The 14,573-nt window shown below is 54.0% G+C and overlaps 1 protein-coding gene across 7 annotated transcripts in view; it reads right to left on the reverse strand.

Annotated features, from left to right (window-relative positions):
* The window catches only part of HDAC4 (histone deacetylase 4), a 288,731-nt gene that overhangs the window by 83,032 nt on the left and 191,126 nt on the right, over positions 1–14,573 (reverse strand). For all 7 annotated transcript variants that reach the window (XM_070368625.1, XM_070368624.1, XM_070368630.1 and 4 more), the window contains one exon: positions 10,707–10,857. In XM_070368625.1, the coding sequence (XP_070224726.1) occupies positions 10,707–10,857 (151 nt within the window). The remainder of the gene's footprint in view (positions 1–10,706; positions 10,858–14,573) is intronic.

Genomic DNA, 14,573 nt, shown 5'->3' on the forward strand with positions numbered 1-14,573 from the left:
GTTTCTTTCCCTGAGGAAGGAAGTTCGGATGGTCTTCCATAAGAGGAGGGCCTGAGCTAGCAGTGCAGCTGTGTGGCCTTTCTTTCGCTGCAGCAAAGAGAGGCCGAGCCTCAGAAGAGGTTTTGTGCCAACTGAAGAACCGTGTCTGAGATAGGGACGAGAGTGACAGCGATGTGGCCCACCTCGCGGGGAGTGGGCAAGGCAAGGGCAGCGGGCAGGGCAGCCGGGGGCCTGGCCAGGCCTGCCAGAGGGACAGTCCTGCTCTTTCCAGCCTACAGCTACCTCCTGAGGTAAGCGTGTCTCACCAAGCGGGACAAGGCTGAAATCTTGTGTTTTGTGCTTTTCTGGTGGTGGTGGCGGTTGTTCACAGCCCCGTTAAAGAAAACCGGCAAACTGGGGAAAAGACACTAATAAAGGCCAAAGCCACCACCCTGTCTCAGGGGCCACTGGCATCTGATCTGACCTCCTCAGAGCTGCAGTGAGACACCAGGGCACGTGGGATCCGTCCATCAGAAACACGGTGTCGTCCCTGTGGTCCACAGAATGCAAACAGCATTTGCAATGGTGGGAAAAGGCTTCACGAGGTGAGCAAAGCCCAGTTCAGAAAACCCGTTCCCGATCGGGAGATGGTTCCAGACATTTCCTTTTGTTTTTGTTAGAAACGACGTTGGCCAACATTTATGAGTAAATATCACCTGCCCACCGCCTTCCCCAGCGGCTCAGATGGTAAAGGCTGCCTGCAGTGCTGGGGCAGACGCAGGTTCCACCCTGGGTCAGGAAGACCCCCGGAGAAGGAAACGGCAGCCCACTCCAGTATTCTCTATGGAGAATCCCACGGACAGAGCCTGTCAGGCTACAGTTCATGGGCCACAAAGAGTCGGACATGCCCGAGCAACGAACGCTGGTCATCCCCCACACGTAGGATTATTTCCACAGAAGAGATGAACAGAGCAGCTATGAACAACAAAACAACATTAGAACTCTTAAAGAATCTACGTTGTTTTCCAAAATGTCTCTGTACAATGACCACCACATGCCACAGACCAGGAGCCAATGTTTCCCCATCAGTACTCGAGAGTACCAACTAACCCATGTTTCTATCTATAATAGTACTCAAGAGTACCACCTGACTTGTAGTCTTTATTAGCACTCAGGAGTACTACCTCACCTTGTGCCTCTATCAGGAGTTGGGAGTACCACCTGACTTTGAGTATCCATCAGTACTCGGAGTACCACGTGACCCTTGTCTCGATCAGTACTTGGGAATACCACCTGACCGTGTGTCTCCATCATACTCCAGGGTACCACCTAATCTTTGTTTCTATCTATAACGGTACTCTGGAGTACCACCTGACCTTGAGTGTCCATGAGTACTCAGAGTACCACATGACCCTTGTCTCGATCAGTACTTGGGAGTACCACCTGACCGTGTGTCTCCATCGTACTCCAGGGCACCACCTAATCTTTGTTTCTATCTATAACAGTACTCTGGAGTACCACCTGACCTTGAGTATCCATGAGTACTCTGAGTACCACGTGACCCTTGTCTCGGTCAGTACTTGGGAGTACCACCTGACCGTGTGTCTCCATCGTACTCCAGGGTACCACCTAATCTTTGTTTCTATCTATAACGGTACTCTGGAGTACCACCTGACCTTGAGTGTCCATCAGTGCTCAGAGTACCACGTGACCCTTGTCTCGATCAGTACTTGGGAGTACCACCTGACCCGGCATCTCTACAGTACTCAGGGAGTACCATTCGACCCTATCTACCAATACTTGGGGGTGCCACCTGACTCTGAGTCTCTATCAGTACTCAGGAGTGCCACCTGACCTTAAGTATCCATCAATACTAGGCTGTACCAACTGATCCTTGTCTATCAGTACTCAGGAATACCACTTGGCCTTTCGATTAGTACTCGCATGTACCACTTGACCCCATGTCTCTATAACAGTACCGAAGAGTACCACCTGATCCTTGTCTGTCAGTATTCTGAAGTACCACTCAATCTTGTCTATTAGCACTTATGAGTACTACCTGACCCAGCATCTCTAGAATAGTATTTGAGAGTACCACCTGACCCTTTATAACAGTACTCTGGAGTGCCACTTGCTGCAAACGAGAAGACTGAGTCTCGCTGCCAGGCCCTTGATAACCCCCAGGATGCACTGCTGTTTCTCTCTCTGATGCTCTTCAGTGATGCACTCGGCTCAATGTTCTCTCAGAGCCTTCCTGTGGTGTGTGCAGTGGTGGTGCTGCGGGTCTGTGTGTACACTTTACATTTGTATCCTTTAGTGTGACTTTTTTTTTTTCAGTAATATACTTATCGTCAGCCATCACATGTTAAGGCATGTTTAAACTTCATCATTAATGCTGTTCAGTTCAGTTCAGTTGTTCAGTTGTGTCTGACTCTGTGTGACCCTATGGACTGCAGCATGCCAGCCCTCCCTGTCCATCACCAACTCCTAGAGTTTACTCAAACTCATGTCCATTGAGTCAGTGATGCCATCCAACCATCTCATGCTCTGTCGTCCCCTTCTCCTCCCTCCTTCAATCTTTCCCAGCATCAGGATCTTTCCAAGGAGTCAGTTCTTCACTTCAGGTGGCCAAAGTATTGGAGTTTCAGCTTCAGCATCAGTCCTTCCAATGAATATTCAGGATTTGTTTCCTTTAGGATTGACTGGTTGAATCTCCTTGCAATGCAAGGGACTCTCAAGAGTCTTCCCCAACACCACAGTTCAAAAGCAGCAATTCTTCAGCAGTCAGCCTTCTTTATGGTCCAACTCTCACACCCATACATGATTACTGGAAAAACCATAGCTTTAACTAGATGGACCTTTGTTGGCAAAGTAATGTCTCTGCTTTTTAATATGCTGTCTAGGTTGCTCATAGCTTTCCTCTCAAGGAGCAAGCGTCTTTTAATTTCATGGCTGCGGGCACCATCTGCAGTGATTTTGGAGTGATTAATGCTGTAAGTAGGTATTAACAACACCATGTGGTCTGGGGGCACTGAGGATGGGCAGTCCAGGTGAAATCATTCTGATTCAGTCTCATCAGACCCCTGGCTCCCAGCTCCACACTCTGCTTTTCACATGAGGTTGGCCTTGGTCTCTCGTTTCTCTTTAAAATGTGGCTTATATTCTGATGCTATGAGGTAAGAGAAAATACTTGTCTCTGCCCTCAGTCCCTGGCACAGAGCTCCCAAGACCCTGAAATTTCCTGAGTGATGAGAGCATGAGAAGCACCCTGTGTTCTAATGGGGTGACTCTGGGGGGGGGTGTTCCTGTGGGGGGAGGGTCACCAGCAAGACAAGCCTCATGAGAAGCCCAAAATTCTCAGCTCCACCTGAATCCTCCAGAGAGGAGAGGGGCTGGAGGTGGGGTTGGTAACTGATCACGCTCACGTGAGGAAGCCTCCACAAACCCCCACTGTAGGGGTTCAGAGGGTGTCCAGGTTGGTGAGCACATCCACACCGGGAGGGGGTCCCCCAACTCCACACATCAGAGGCTTCTGCACTTGGAACTCTTCCACACCACCCTCTGTATCTGTTCCTCAGGCTGTTCATCTTCTTAAAACCTAGACTTCCTTATTCATTTATCGGCGGTGCTGGGTCTTGGGTGCTGCCCGTGGGCTTTGTCTAGCTGCGGCGAGTGGCGGCTGCTCTCCAGGTGTGCTGTGTGGGCTTCTCACCGCAGTGGCTTCACTTGCAGCAGAGCGCAGGCTCAGTGGTCGTGGCCCACGGGTTCAGCTGTTCCACAGATGTGCTATCTTTCCAGACACATGTCCCCTGTACTGGCAGGCAGATTCCTATCCACAGGACCAGCAGGGAAGTCCTCATCTTGTTCGACTCAGCCCTGAAGCTGTGAGATGTGATGCTTCCTCTGGGGAGATAGTGTCAGAACTGAGCTAAGTTGCAGGACCGCCCCCACCCAGTGCTGCAGGAATGGCCTCTTGTGGGGAAATCCTCCACGTGCCCGGTGACCAGCAGTGTCAGGGGTGAAGTCCTCTGCGGGACCGGAGTGTACACAAGACTAAAGGAAAAGCATGAGACCAAAGAGCTGCGCTTTCCCAACACTGGAAAGAAAAGACTTGTTTTTTCCTAACTCAAATGTTCAAGAGCTTGTTTTTATGGAATCTATTCTAGTTTTCTCATTGTGATTTTTTTTCTTTCGATTTCCTGGAAGTTTTGAAATTGATCTTTACACTGTTCAGGAAAATAATCAGTTTCATTTTATCCTTGTTTTTCTTGTGTTGAATTTTCATAAATAGGTTCACATTAAAGGCAGCACTCCACTGAGGCCATTTCATGACGGATTTTAGGGTGCCGTGGACGAGGGTCAGGCAGAAGGAACCCCTTGCGAACATAATCGTCCAAGCTGTGGCAGGACCTGAACGAGACCTGCCAGGGAGGCACAAGGAAAGTGCCTGACGCTGAGTGCACCAGGAGTGGTCCACTGGGCTTCGGGGCTTTTGCCTCAGGCCTTCTCGGTGTCCCAGGAGACGACCCACCATCACCGGAGCAGCGAGGCTCGCCCAGGCTACCTGTGTGAAGTGTGAGCGGGTGAGCCAGCTGCCTGGCAGAGCGGCCCAGACCACATTACAGACCCAGCGAGACCCGCACGAAAGGCCAAGGGAATGGTGATGTGACCAGGCGGTGGGAAGTGACCGGAGGTGTAAAATCACACCTCCGCTTTGGAGCAAGGTTCCCTGGGCTCCCTCCAAACGCAGCCAGGGCTGGACTCGGACCATTCTGAACACTTTCAGCCTGATTGTGTCTGTCTCGTCTGAAAAATCCCACTCAGAGAAATGCCGAAATCTGCATATCAGGTGCCCAACACGCAGCCCCCTGGCATTCCTGATGGCCTCTCAGCCCCAGGGGGACACTCGACAAAATGCAAATGGTAGACCACAGCAGGACACAAAGTCCTGCAGGACAGCCCCACCAGGGGCGGGGCGGGAGAAACGGGGACCAAGGGCGGGGCTTGGTGTCTGGCTGCAGTGCTGGGCTGGGGCGACGTCCACTGGGAGGACGAGCAGCAGGACGACCGGAGGGCCTGTCCGAGGAGCTGACCCTCAGGTCCGTCCAAAAGGCCCGAAGGAGTAAACCAAGGTTACTTGGGTCCTCGGGGCACAGGACCCCACTCACTGGGTGTCAGCTGGCCCGACTGGCCCAGGAAGCCCTGTTAACACGGATGCACTTGGCCCTGCAGAGTGCACGGCACGGGCCACACTGGGGAAGTGCTGGCCTCCCTGCTTAGTCACAACCCAGGCTCGCACCACGGGCTCCTGAGCTCTGAGAAGCAACAACAACAAATGTCCGGTGCCAGCAGAGAGGGCACACCCGTGATAAACACAGTGTCGGGCCGGCAGCAGGGCCCAGACGTGGGCAGGGGTGCCTGCGCCATCCAGGGAGACGACCACCTGTCCCTGGGGGCACTGAGGGACCTCCGAGGCGCCCACCAGGCTGGGACACGGATGGTGTTCCTGTTCCCTGAGCCGCCTGCAGGGTCCTCACAGGAGGAGGTGCATCTGACGGGCCCTGGGCCGCCGCGGACACACGAGGCCCTCGTCCAGCTCCAGGGTGGGCGCGGGCACCTTGCCAGGCTCTCATGGAATCAGAGGGAAACGAATGCAAGTCCCCAAGCCCTGACTTCCTCCCCATGAAAAAGACCTGGGAAACCCTGAGAGGAGAGAACTGGGAGCGGACGATGCCGGCTCTGCTCCTCGCCCTCTGGTTATACACGCCCTCGCCTGTCAAAAGACTTCTTTCCCCACCTTAAGTGAAGGCTCCAGCAGTGGCAAGACACGTTCAGTAAATGAGTACACGCTTTGAATTCTTTTACTTAAAAAAATTAATTTCTGCTGATGATCACTCATTCATCTGACAGCCTTACAGGGAATATATTATGTGCCAGCAGTGAACTAGCCGGGGGGTACAGAGGTAAGCAAGACACAGACAGCCCTCTGCCCCGGGGGGGTGTCAGGGTAGTCAGAGGACAAGCGTTCAAGGAAACCCAGGCAGGGAAGGGGCTCTGGGTGGGGCCCACCTGCTGGGGGCAGAGTCCGGGGGCTCAGTGGTCCCCGAAGCAGGTGCCACCAGACATGTCTCTCAGGTTAGCGCCCCGGAGGGGCTGATCACCCTACAAACGGGACAAGGAACGACTCGCGGGCTGGTGTCCCATCTTCCAGCTCCATCTTTTTTTTTCCCTTTTACAAAACGTAAATTTATTTGGTCTTAGCTGTGGCACACAAACTCTTAGTTGTGGCATGTGGGATCTAGTTTCCTGACCCGGGATTGAACCCAGGCCCCCTGCATTGGGAGTGGGGAGTCTTAGCCACTGGACCTAGCCACTAGGGAAGTCCCTATCTCCACCCTTTTGAACCACTTTTAGGCAAAGCTAACAACTTCTCCAAGTGAGGGCGCCTTCCCCCCGCCCCCCAGGCTGTGGTTCTAACTACCAGAGAGAAATATGCCCTAGTGTTAGTTCCAAACTGTCCAGAGAACAAAGACAGGTCTTCTGTTGGATTTTTTGTTTTTAAATGAATTTAAAGACAGTGTACCTTAGAGTCTTAAACATGGTTATATTAAATAAAACAGATGAAACAGCATGTGTTCATGCTGAGTAAGATGAAAACTGCCATCAACTCTAAGAATTCACTGTTTTACCAAATCAATAGCATTAACTGGCATCAATCAGGAAAACTGCAGAATTATTTAAAATTAAAAGCACCATAAATGTTAAATGTAACAAACCTTTCAATGAAATATTCAAAAAGAAATTCATTTTTTAAAGAACCCCAAGAAACGACACAACGGAAGCTCTGCACTACATTTTCAAATGCTTACAAACTGGAGATGCTAACGCCAGGGCCTCTGTGAGCCACACAAACAAGAATCTCCTTCATAGGTGAGGCCCGAGCAGCGTCCAGCATGCGGCCTGCAAGCCTGCCTTCTCTCAAGACCACACTCTGAGGGCTGCAGGGCTGATGCAGGCGTGCCAAGTACCCACTGTACACAGTCCCTTATTAATAATAAACCCGACCACCCAAACCCATGAGCTGAACCGCTGGGGCTGCTGCTGTGACGAGCCTGGAGGGGAGAAGAGAACATTCCTACAGCCTGTAGAGGGGCTGCCCGGTGGGCAGAAGAAATTGTTTTTGACTTTGAACAGATTGAAACTGTTTTCAGAAGTCAAATCTTTTCATATTTTGTGAGGCCTGAGATGTTATTTTTATTGGAAGTTTCTGGCAGACGGGGAGGAAGCACTGTAGACCAAGCTGCCTTTGAGCGACCTGGTGAGTCCCTGGGTTTGCTGGTGAGCCGGGCGCACAGGGACTTGCTGACCCTCTCCACCTAGCCCTCGTTCCTCAAAGAACAACCTACCGTCGTAAGATCACGAGGGGCTGTCAGGAGCAGAAGCAGAAGGCGGGACGGGAGAGGGGCGGGGTAGGGAGCAGAGGGTGGTGTGGGAGTAGAGGGCGGGGCATGAGAGGGGGCGGTGCAGGGGCGGGGCGGGAGAGGGGGCGGGGAGCGGGCTGGGCGGGAGTAGAGGGTGGGGGTGAGAGCAGAGGGGGTGGGGCAGGAAAGAGGGCGAGGCGGGAGAGGGGTGGGGCGGGAGTAGAGGGTGGGGTGAGACCAGAGGGCGGGGCGGGAGAAGAGGGCGGGGTGGGGCGGGGCGGGAGTAGAGGGCAGGGCAGGTTATGGGGCGGGGTGGTAGAAGAGGGCGGGGCAGGAGAGGGGGCGGGGCCATAGCAGGTCCACTCGGGGACCAGGTAGGCAACTCTGCGGGCTCTGGGTGCCACGTACCTACTGTCCCACAGCAAAGCCCCTCACAGGGTGCCTGTGGGACCACATGCTGTTGTCCGTGGGGCGGGGTCTATGGAAGGCAGCCCCCACGCGGTGGACACAGTGGGAGGCCACAGGGCCTCCAGGATGCTGAGGCCCCTAACTCAGAGCGAGGGCAACCACCCCAACCCCGGCTCACAGTCTCCACTGCACCTTAGAGTCATCCCGGAGTATTAGAAATGAAAGCTGGCGCCCACCCTCCGCCCCAGATAAGTCTATCATGACAGCCTGTGTGCTGGTGACCAGTGCTGCAGGCTCAGGTGTGATCAGCGCCCAGCCATACCCTCAGCACGAGTGGTGGTGAGCGGCCTGTGGTGCAGACCAGCCTCCTGGTGCGGTTGAGCTTGGTGATGTGGACCAGCCTGGCAGGTGGCAGACGGGGGGCATGGGAGGCAGAGGGCAGGGAAGTGGGGACCAAGTGTGATGGGCGCCATCTGGCACAGCTGCCCACGGCAGGGCCGCGATCTGTATTCACAGAACAAGGTGCAGGTGGCCAGCCAAGCCTGCAAGTCCACTTCTCCTGCCGGCCTTCCACCCTCATTTACGAAGTCTCGACTGTGGGCTCGTCGTCATCTCGCCTAATCGCTGTGCTGTAATGAGCTGTCCCACTTGGATTTACCGATTCCTTTCAAATACTGGCACACAAGCTAGACTTCATGTGGGAAACAAACTCTGACCTGCTTTTACACTAAAATTCTATTGGACAGTGAAAGTGCAAATATGCTTAAAATACATTTATTATTTCAAGAGTGAATGCTGTAATAACTGACTGGAAAAGCTGTTAGTTTTGTGTATAAAAACAATGACTAAGAATGTGCAAATAAACAGAGACATAAAGTGAATATGAAGATACTACATTAGTTATATCCGTTTAGGAAAAACAATATGCTTTTTGAAAGAAATTATAAAAATGTACAAAATAATATAGGCATAATAATACAGATTAGATTACGTTTTAATTTAGAAAAGACCAGTGTAAGTTAGGCTGCATTAGAGCCGAGACTTCTGTGGTTTCAAAGGCACCACCAGGAGAGGGACAGGCAGGTGAAGGAAGACCCTCGCGACACCCACGACTGACCAGAGAACGGGCAAGAGACTGGAACAAGGACTCAGCCGGACAGGACATCCCTGTGGGCAGGAGCCCAGGAGAAGACGCTGAGTCCCGCTATGATCAGAGGAAGCAGTGAAGCCAAGGGGCTGCTTCTCAGAGCTGAGATTTAAAGTCACGGCAGGGATGCAGGGCTATAGGACTTCTATGATGTCACTGATGGGGGTGACCAAGTGGTCCAGACACTCTGGAGACTGGCCTCACCTATGGAAGCTGACCTGCTCCACAAGACGTGGCCAAGGGTGTGTGGAGCAGCAGCGTTTGTAAGAGCCCAGGAACAGCCCAAACAGTCACCGACTCTCGAGTGGATGGCACAGCTGTGGGGACCTCAGCAGGAAGTGAAGCCCTCCTGCTACACAAGGACACCATGCGCACAGTGTGGGGCGAAAGGAGGAAATACAGAAGCCTCCATGCTAGCGAGTCCACTGACACCAGTTTGAAAAGCGGTGTTGTGTGTCGGGGTTGCAGGGCCGAGGGGCGTGGCGGCTTCTCCTGAACTGGCCGCAGGTGCTGTGCTGGGGGTGGCTGCACAGTGGTGTGTGCTCGTGGGTAATCCCTGCACACGGAAGTCTGTGCACTATTCTTTATGTACAACACACACCAGTAAAAAGACTTTTTAGACAATTTCAAATAACAGACTTTACAAGGATCTTTAAGACATCTTAGCTGTATCTCGTGTGTATATAAAACTGTATATAAACTTTAAAAGCTTGTTAAAACGACTTGCATGGATGGCTAACCACTTTCAGAGTGTGCCCGTGTGCACAGCTGCTGAGTCACGTCTGACTCTGCAGCCCTTTGGACTACAGCCCGTCGGGCTCCTTTGTCCATACTGGAGTGGGTTGCCATGCCCTCCTCCAGGGGATTTTCCCCACCCAGGAATCAAACTGCATCTCCTGCGTCTCCTGTGGCTCCTGCATTGCAGGTGGACTCTGTACCCGCTGAGCCACGGGGGAACCCAACCACTTTCAGCAGCTGAGGATAAAGGAGTTTCGAGGTTTTTGGAGGTCAGTATGTATTGGTAAAGTGTGCAAAGACTTCTTGTTTTACTCATGAGCATGAGAAGAGTAAACCACCATCTGGTCAGGATGTCGAGTCCTGACACGGGTAGAAGTGCACAGCCTGACATACCTTCAGGATTAACAGGGCACCCATGCGTGCACCTGAGCTCTGAGGTCTTGGCAGAAAGGACCAGAGCCTGGGAAAGTCTACCTAATTTCCAGAGACAGCACACGGAAGAGTCTCCTGTCTAAGATCAAGTTGGGTGCCTCTTGCAAGATAACGGACTCCGCTGGTCTTCACTTAAGCACAGCTAGGATGGAAAGCGAACACTGGGGTCAAAGGGCAAAAATGTGCAACCCAGGAATCATTGCGCCTCCTCTCGGTGACAGGCCATCCTACCGTCTGCTGCTCACAAATGCTCTCAGACAAAGCAACTTTGAAAGAGTTGAGGCTGAACTCATAGGCGAAGCTCACTGTGATGCTTTACGGGTCTTAGTCATTTCTAAGTCCGCCAAGAGTCTGCAAACTTTCCTGTAAATGCTTAAGCCAAACCAAAAGTGGGGCCAGATGCCCTCTGCAGTTCCCTGCGTGAAGACAAAGCCGGGGCCCAGCCTTGAAGCTGGGGTGCCCAGAAACACACGGGCGAGGTGGCTCCTGATGCAGCTTGGCTCGGGGGCCTGGGTCCCAGGTGATCACGGGTGAGGGGAGGGTGCCCGCCCGCCCCCGCCCCCCGCCCGGCGCGCACTCACTCTCTTTGCCCTTCTCCTTGTTCTTCAGCTGCTGCAGCTTCTGCTCCCGGTGCTGCTTCTCCAGCTCCTGCTCCTGCCGGTGCCGCTCCAGCTTCCGCTGGTGCTCGAGCAGCTCCTGCTGGTGCTTCATGGCCAGCAGCTCCTGCTGTTGCTGTGGGCGGGAAGCAGCAGACACCGACGGTCAGAACCTCGCCCAAAAGGAACACTGAGACAGACACGCACGAGAAGAGCGGCGGGGGGCCAGGGTCCCCTCTCTGCCCGTGCGGACCCCAGGCCTCGCTCCCCGCTGCAGGGCCCGCATCGCCAAGGAGGAAGCAGGGCTGCTCGAGGATGTCTCCTACTCATTTCATGCTGAAGGCTGTAAATGAAAACAGAAACGACTGACCTCCTGGAAGAAAATACGCATGACACTTTATGCAGTCTAGGAAGTCGGGAGTCATGTATGGATGTGAGAGTTGGACCATAAGGAAGGCTGAGCACCAAAGAATTGATGCGTTTGAACTGTGGTGCTGGAGAAGACTCTTGAGAGTCTCTTGGGCTGCAAGGAAATCAAACCAGTCCATCCTAAAGGAGATCAATCTTGAATATTCATTGGAAGGACTGATGCTGAAGCTGAAGCTCCAGTACTTTGGCTGCCTTATGTGAAGAACTGACTCGTTGGAAAAGACTCTGATGCTGGGAAAGATTGAAGGCAGGAGAAGAAGGGGATGAACAGAGGATGTGATGTTAGATAGCATCACCGACTCAGTGGACATGAGTTTGCGCAAACTCCAGGAGATAGTGAGGGACAGGGAAGCCTGGTGTGCTGTAGTCCATGGGGTTGTGGGGCCAGACACGACTGAGTGACTGGAATGCCTTTTTGAGAGTGACACAAAAGAGCGTGAAAGAGTGTGGTCACTTTGCAAAACTGCCTGGCACCTTCTTTCAAAGTTAAACACACACCCATCCGAGACCCAGCAATCCCACACCCAGGACTAACCCAAGAGACGTGGGAACACATCTGGGCAAAACCCTGTGCAGGACCGTGCGTGGCCGCTGTGCTCACAGCAGCCCTGCCTGACACACCCCCGACGTCCTCCAGACGTGACCTCAGGGACAGGAGTGCGCGTTCTTATGTGAGAATCCCACCCGGCAATGCGAAAGAATCAACTGGACATACTGGCAAAAACAAGGATGGGCCATAAAACAAGCAAAATGAGCAGGTGTGGCGTCAGCTGTGGAAACAGGACAGAAAAGAGTCCACGTGCAGACTCTGTTCACACAAAGTTCTGGAACAGGAAATCCCAAGACACGGAGACAAAAGTCAGAGAAGGCCGCTTCTTGGGTGAGGCCATGGACGAGCCGGGGGAGCCGCCCAGGGTGTGCACCGTGTGCTGGAGGCAGCCTTTACACAGACACTCACGACTGTCCACGGACACACACTCAGGATGTGTGTGTGATCACGTTGCCAAAAACGACACAACTGACAATGTAAGAAGCTACCTTCACAATATATACTGTCAGCAAAATTGAAACGCAAAAGCTGAATGAGGAAAGCTCTTTGCCATACTCACGGTGTACAGACCAACTTTTACATGCAGATGGCTGTTTCACGTTAACAAGAACATGACAAGCAGCCCACTAAAAAGGTGAGCAAAAAAAGGCCATGAGATTCACCAAAAAGAGTTTATTGCTCAGTCATGTCCGACTCTTTGTGACCCCATGGACTGCAGCACGCCAGGCTTCTCTGTCCTTCACTATCTTCCAGAGCTTGCTCAAACTTGTAGATTGAGTCAATGATACCATCCAGCCATCTTATCCTCTGTCGGCCCCTTCTCCTGCCCTCAATCTTTCCCAGCATCAGAGTCTTTTCCAACGAGTCAGTTCTTTACATCAGGTGGCCAAAGTACTACAGCTTCAGCTTCAGCATCAGTCCTTCCAATGAGCATTCAGGACTGATTTCCTTCACGACGGACTGGTTTGATGCTTTTGAACTGTGGTTTGGGGACGACTCTTCAGAGTTCGTTGGACAGCAAAGAGATCAAACCAGTCACCAAAAAGAGTGGTTAAAAATAAATAGGAAACAATGTTCAACCTCACTAGCCATCAAATCCCATTTTCACTTAGCGTGTTGGAAAAGGCAAGAACAGACAAGCGGGCCAGCGCTGATGGGGGTGTGGGAGAGACACGATCAAGCCCAGACACCTGACAGGTTTTTCTGGAACATCAACCAGCCAAGTCCTCCGCTCACAGCCAGAGCTGCCTGCTCCCGCTGGACGGCCCCTCCGACTCGCTTGCTCCCAGCCGTCTGTCCTGCCCCGCCCCCCCACCTCCCCGCTCCAGGGCTTGGCCATCCCTGCACGGCCTCAGCTTCCCACCAGCCACGTGGGGCCTCCCCTGCCCTCCTGGCACCTGCCCAGGGCAGGCCTCTGCTCACAGCACCTTCCCGGGGGGCGCTTGTGTCCCGGCCGTGACTCACTCCCGACCCCTCTCCTTCGGCTGGGGCGGGTCTCGCCCTGTCCCTGTCCCAAGGGGGTGGGGGGGCTGCCATCTGTCTCCTGCGAGGCCCTGGGACTCTCCGTGGACAAGCACGCTTCCCCCCACACCAGCCACCACGTGCATGAGACGCCGCAGGGCGGACGCCCCCGTGGCCACTCCTGGGGGCCCTGCGGACACCTGCTTGCCAGCCCACTGTGGAACAGGAGGGATGGCTGAGCCCCGACTGGATGGAGCCTGGGCAGGCAGATCACAGCTGTGGCACACACACACACACACACACGCACACACACACACACACACACACACACACCCCTGTGGTCACAGCGGTGCCCGCACACACAGCAGGTCACCCAGGGCCCGCGTCCACAAGCCCTGCCGCCTCCCACTTTCCCCGGAGGGGAGGGGGCTCCTTTCCAGCCGGGACCACGGGAGAAAGAATGCAGAGGGGTGGGTGTGAGGAAGCCCAAACTCAGCGCGGGAGGGAGGGAGGGAGAGGGAGGCGGCCGCTGGACAGAGGGTGCCGGGACGGGGCTCACACAGAGGAGCGAGTGTAGACGGCCCCCGGGCAGCAGAGGAGCGAGTGTAGACGGCCCCCGGGCAGCAGAGGAGCGAGTGTAGATGGCCCCCGGGCAGCAGCGCACCTGCCCCCCGCCAGGGCCCGGGGCTCCCAGGCCACATCATGCAGCAGGCTGTGCGGCGATGGGCAGAGGAGACGCCCAGCTCAGCGCCCACCCGTGTGCTCCATACACGCTGAGCATCACGGCCGACCTCTCTCTATGGCAGAAACAAAAACAACCGCCTTCCCAACAAGCGGCTGACAGGAGCTGGGGCAGGACGAGGGCGGCAGAGGCCACTCTGGGTGACCGGATTTCAAGCGTAGCTCTCCACCCTGGCTCCCCGGCTCTGCAGTGACTGTCGCCAGCAGTCAGCACAGCTGGGTCTGACCTTCAGCGCTTCCAGCTGGTGTTACTGTGCGTGTCTGTAAAACCAGCTCGAGAACTTTGCAAATTATTTAAAAAGGGGTGTTCTCTTCTCTTCTAAAAGGAACACGGAATGACACCACGGGGACAAAAGACTAAACGAAGTGGAAATGAGCCACGTCCCTTGTCATAGTTTCCTTCCAGGAAGGAGGGCTGCTCACCCAGGGAGGTTCTACCAGAGGAAATGTCTTGATCTGCCTGGATTCAGACGATCCTGCCTTGGGACCCGATGGCACTGTACCCGATGTCCGGGGGTACAGGCCCTCATGGGCATCACCAGGCCACTGCCAGCCACTCTGGGATTCCACCAGCATCGTCAGCCTTCGGGAATGGACACCTCAAAGGGCTGTCTGGTGTCAGGAAACCAAGATGGTGCCCGGAACAACAGATCTTGGGATGAAGAACCTGG

Source organism: Bos mutus, chromosome 3 (assembly GCF_027580195.1).
Source record: "Bos mutus isolate GX-2022 chromosome 3, NWIPB_WYAK_1.1, whole genome shotgun sequence".
Classification (NCBI taxonomy): Eukaryota; Metazoa; Chordata; class Mammalia; order Artiodactyla; family Bovidae; genus Bos; species Bos mutus.